This window comes from Dermacentor silvarum, unplaced genomic scaffold, assembly GCF_013339745.2.
Source record: "Dermacentor silvarum isolate Dsil-2018 unplaced genomic scaffold, BIME_Dsil_1.4 Seq3747, whole genome shotgun sequence".
Lineage (NCBI taxonomy): Eukaryota > Metazoa > Arthropoda > Arachnida > Ixodida > Ixodidae > Dermacentor > Dermacentor silvarum.
The window spans coordinates 1-5432 of record NW_023606135.1 but is presented as its reverse complement, the minus strand read 5'-3'; the positions used below and the strand labels follow the sequence as shown (position 1 = coordinate 5432).

General features: G+C 54.5%; 1 protein-coding gene across 1 annotated transcript; it reads left to right on the top strand.

Moving 5' to 3' along the window:
* Positions 1 to 687: 687 nt before the first annotated feature.
* On the top strand, positions 688 to 1098 carry LOC119435011 (uncharacterized). The gene has a single exon (XM_037701989.1). It carries the CDS (start codon positions 688 to 690, stop codon positions 1096 to 1098), a length of 411 nt encoding a protein of 136 aa, XP_037557917.1.
* The last annotated feature ends 4334 nt before the right edge of the window (positions 1099 to 5432 follow it).

Below are 5432 nucleotides of genomic sequence, written 5' to 3'. Positions count from 1 at the left end.
TGGATGTTGGCTGGAGCGCGGCAGCAATCTGCGCGTATGTTGGTATGGGTCGAGAAGCAGGATGGTCCGCATACACAGAACATGGACGCCAGCTCCTCGCTGACTAGGTCCCGCAGAAATATAGCTGAACGCTAAACACGACATTAGGAAGGTGACGTAAGAGACTGCAGATCTTCGCGTATGATTGCCCGGATCATGGCACGCAGCTCGAGGTCATAACTATAGAATTTTTTTCGAGAAAGTTGGGCTGCAAACCTACGGAATCGAGCTGGTCGAGGCGCTGGCACATCGGGACAATAACAGTGATGGTAGCTGGGTTCTTGATAGCGCTTGCATTAAGAGACAACGGAATTTATCCCCTCTCTATTTAAGGCATTGCAGAAATACCCCGCCACAGCATCCAACTACGTCCTTGATATATGATGCGTGAGACTTCCCGTGGTGTTCTTTGCGAGCACTGCATTGTAGTGCCCTCCTTTGGGCGGCGCGTTGAACCTGGATAGTGCGCGCCCACATGAGAAGAGAAAAAAGACGGCCTTGGCCATGGCACGTGAAGCCACGGCTCGCGGTTTCTTTCTGGCGTCGATTCGGGTCAGCAGTGTCTTTCCTTCATTCCTGAAGCATAAGCCTAGAAGTGGTGAACCAGGTCAAAAACAATGATTGATCCGGCCGCACCCTCCACTGACCATGCAGAACTCACGTGCGCAGGAATTCTCGTTGGTGCAAATGCTCCTCCCACCCTTCTGGATCCAGAACCCGCAAGTTCCGTTTCGCCAGATCAAGGCACAGATCTACCTCGACAGCATTATGTTGGAAACGGCGCGTTACTACCACGTCGCCTCAGTCCTTCCTACTGATGTTGCCGGCGACCTCTCGGATGTCCTCTCCACCCCCGCGCGCACTACACCATATCAGCACCTCAAGACCAAGGTGCTGGAGAGATTCATGCCGTCCGAATGCACCCGCCTTCAGCAGCTGCTTTCCGAGGCGGACCTTGGCGACCGGCGTCCCTCCCAACTACTGCGCCGGATGCAACAGCTTTTCGGGGACTGCAACGTGCCCACCCACTCCACTCAACGATGCTCCGCGAGCTTTTGATCCAACACCTTTCCACGTTACCCTCGACCGGCCACGTCACCCTCGACCGCCGCGTGCAACTCGCCGATCAGGATCATAAGGCGACCTTCCCGTCCGTCACCGCTGTCTTACCACCTACAGTCCCGGCGATATCGCACCTTGGGGCTCGCATCGACGAGCTTGCCGCCTCAATCGCAGCACTCCGGAGCCACCTTCACAAGACCCATTTGCCTCGTCTCGGTCATCACGCTCTTTCGCGCACACGTGAAGCTCGAAGTCCCAGCCTTTCACCTCTGTGCTGGTACCACCGGCGTTTCCGACTACGAGGCACGAAGTGCAGACCTCCCTGTTCGTGGCCGGGAAAAGCCCACCAGGATCACTGACGGCGGCGTGTGGTCTCGCTTTTAGTCCCAGCCGCCTTTTTCTGGTAAACGACAAGTTCTCCGGCAACCGGTTCCTTATAGACACGGGCGCGGAAATCAGCGTGGTTCCTCCAACTAAGGCTGATTGTTCCAGCGCACCTGGGGAGTCGCTTCGTGTTGTGAATGCCTCGTCTATAGCGACGTACGGACTCCGATCTCTAACCCTCGACTTCGGCCTTCACCGCACTTTTCGGTAGGTCTTGGTCATCGTAGACGTGGTTCACCCGATCATCGGCTCGGACTTCCTCTCATACTCTGACTTGGACGTCAGCGTGCGACGTCATCCCCTCACAGACGGTCTTACTCGTCTCTCCATCTCTGGAGTCCTGTCCGACGTTGCACCCTTGGGCATCCGCACGCTGATACCTTTCTCCCCGTTCTAAAAAAAAACCTTGGTGGATTTTCCGGAGTTAACAAAGCCATGCAACCCCACTCAGCCGCCTAAACATACAGTGACACACCACATCGTCACCCATGGCCCACCAGCCGTCGCTCGACCATGCTGTTTGTCTGGGGACCGTCTAGCTATGGTTAAACGGGAGTTCGACCACATGCTGTAGCTTGGCATTATACGCCCGTCTTCCAGTGCGTGGGCTTCTCCGCTGCATGTAGTGCCCATGCGTGATCCCACTGGCTGGCGTCCCAGCGGAGATTATCGAGTGCTGAACGCCAAGACTGTCCACGACAGCTATCCGCTGCCTCACATCCAGAATTTTACATTGCGTCCTGACGACTGAACCATTTTAGCAAAGGGCACCTGGTAAAGGCGTAACACCAAATTCCCGTCGAGCCCGCCAACATACCTAAGACCGGCATCACGACGCCCTTTGGTTTGCTTGAGTACGTGAGGATGTGGTTTGGACTCCGCAATTCGGCTCAACCCTCCAGTGGTTCATCCCTGAGGTCACGCGGGGCCTTTCTACTGTGTTTGCGTATCTTGATGATGTCCTCATCGCTAGCCCTACGCCCGAAGAGCATGAGCATCATCTACGTGCTCTGTTCCAACGTCTTCAACACTACGGTCTGATTGTGAACGCCTCCAAGTGTGTTTTTGGCGCATCTGACCTCAAATTTTTGGGCCATCACATATTATCCGAAGGTATACGCCCTCTCCTGTCGCACGTCAAGACCATACATGATTATCCCCAGCCTACAACACTGCGCCAGTTACGCCGATTCCCGGGGCTTGTGAATTTTTCCAGACGCTTCATACCGCATTGTGCAGAGCTGCTTCGCCCACTCACCGACCTCCTTCGGCCAACCGCTGGCGCGTACTCTGCCATTTCTTGGTCATCAGAAGCCCAGGCCGCCTTTACTGCTGCCAAGCAAGCAGTCGCGAACGCCGTGCTTCTTATCCATCCGCGCAGCAACGCCCCCACTAGTCTAATGGTGCATACGTCCAGCGTGGCCATCGGAGCCGTCTTACAGCAGTGCATTAACTCCGAGTGGAGACCTTAGTCTTTTTATTCTTGGAAGCTACTTTCTGCGGAGACCCGCTACAGCTTCTTCAACCGAGCGCTGCGATACAGCACTTTCAGCATTTTCTGGAAGGATGGCCGTTTTACGTGCTGAGCAATCAAAGCCACTGGCGTATGTTCTCCGCACCAACTCAACCAAGTACGTTTCACGCGAACTCCGCCATCTCGCTTACATTTCGGAATTTGCAACCGACATCCGCCACGGGAAAGGTACCAACAACACCGCCGCAGAAGCCCTTTCTCGTATAGCCGCGGTTGACTTTGCCTCTTCATCCGTCAACTGGGCCGCATTTTCTTTCGCACAGCAGACTGATAGAGAACTCACCACTTTCCGTGAGAACCCTCGTTCTCCCCGACTACCACTTGTGCCTCATCTATACTCGCCTCAGCCCTAGTGGTGCGATGTCTCAGCAGACCTTCCGCGCCCTTTTGTTCCGGCTTCATTTCGTCGCACCGCTTTCCACTCTCTACACGACATCTGTCACCCAGGCATTCGGGCTACACAACGCCTTCTCACCCAACGCTATGTTTGGCACGGAATAAACGGTGATGTGAGCGCTTGGACGCGCACGTGTCTGCCCTGCCAGACGTCAGAAGTCTCCCGTCATGCCAAGACGCCTCTCATCCTACCAAGACGTCTGCCCAAGGCCGGTATTTTGTAGCGATGCCTTATGCCTTATTCTATACTAGTCTTATCATCCACAGCTCACGGCCGGCTAATCCCGTTGATAACGTGAGCGGACCGTCGCTCTGACCACTGACCAACCGCGAAAAGGCATTAGCATCGGAAAGGCATCCCTACAAAATACCGGTCCAAGCCTTCGTTCCTCCTGCCGCCGTTTCGACCATGTTCACCTCGACATTGTGGGCTGTCTACTCGTGTCTCAAGGTTACAGCTAAATAGTGACCACGGTCGACTGTTTCACACGTTGGCCGGAGGCTGTAACAATTCATGACATCACTGCTGAGACAGTTTCCCGCGCTTTCATTTCTGCGTGGGTATCTCGCTTTGGTTGTCCTGGCACTGTGACAACAAACCGCGGACACCAATTTGAATCCTCCCGGTTTGCTGGCCTTAATCGCCTTCTCGGCGCCAGGGATTGCCGTACCACTAGGTATCATCCCTGTGCCAATGGCATGGTGGAACGCCTTCACTGACAATTGAAGATTGCCCTGACTACCCGCCTCAATTGTGCCACCTGGGTTGACGCCTTGCCCCTTGCACTCCTGGGTTTACCAGCCGTCCTCCGGGCAGACCTACAGTGCTCAGCAGCAGAGCTAGTGTATGGCAGTTCTCTGCGTCTCCTCGGAGACTTCTTTACACCGACGGAGCTAAAAGCCCAGCCACAACCATTCCTACAACGCATCCTGGACTGTGTTAAAATATCCGGCCCACTACACCCCGTCCATCCCGCCGCAATACAATTTTGGTGCACCCCGGCCTGGCCACTTCAACACATGTTTTTGTGCGCCGAGACGCTGTTGACCACCGCTAACCCCTGCCAACGACAGACCATACCGCGGTCTACGCCGCACCCGGAAAACTGCCACCCTCCTACAGAATGGCCGGGAAGAGACGGCCAGCTTGGACCACCTTGTACCGGCTTACGTGGAGACCTCGACGGAAAGCCTCGCACCACCGCCTGACCTCGTCCTAGAGTGCCACAGTCGGCCCTCCGTCCGGTTTCGAATTCCCGTATAGACGGGGGACCCTGTAGCGCCCTCCTAGACGGCGCGTGGCCGTGGCACGTGAAGCTACGGCTCGCGGTTCTTTTCTGGCGTCGATTCGGATCAGCCGTGCCTTTCTTTCGCTCCTGAGGCATAAGCCTACAGCATGTTTTCTTGGTAAGGGCTGAAGAAATCACTGGCGTGCCAAACAACTTCCAAAGCTGGTTGGTGGTTGAAGGACCAAGGTCCTTAGTCACAAAACCTCTTACGCTTATTCTGTTTGTACGAGAACATTTCAGGCGACCCCCGATGCTGAATATATCATTATTAGCGGAGGTGACCATCCAATGGCAACGAGCACTTATGAACAAACGTTTGTAAATACTGTCCAGAGAGAGAGAGAGAGAGAGAGAAACGAGAAGGGAAAGGTAGGGAGGTTAACCAAGGACGTGCCCGGTTGGCTACCCTACGCTTGGGGAGAGGGAAAGGGGAAGAATAGATAAGAAGCGAGAATACGAAAAAAAAACACATAAAGAGTCAGTTATTCACACAGTCAGTCGCAGAGGAAGGTCCACTGTCACAAGCGCTCGTATAGTCCAGTCTCCTTCAAGAACTGAAGAAGAGCTTTTGTGGCCTTTCGCATGCAGGAATGCGTAAGCCATGGTCCCAGAATCTTTTCCTCTGACAGCACTTTGCTATCTAACATGCTGAGTTGAGTTTGAAGAATCCGTCGTTGAGCGTCAAAAGCTGGGCAATGACACAGAAGGTGCTCTAGCGTCTCATCGCC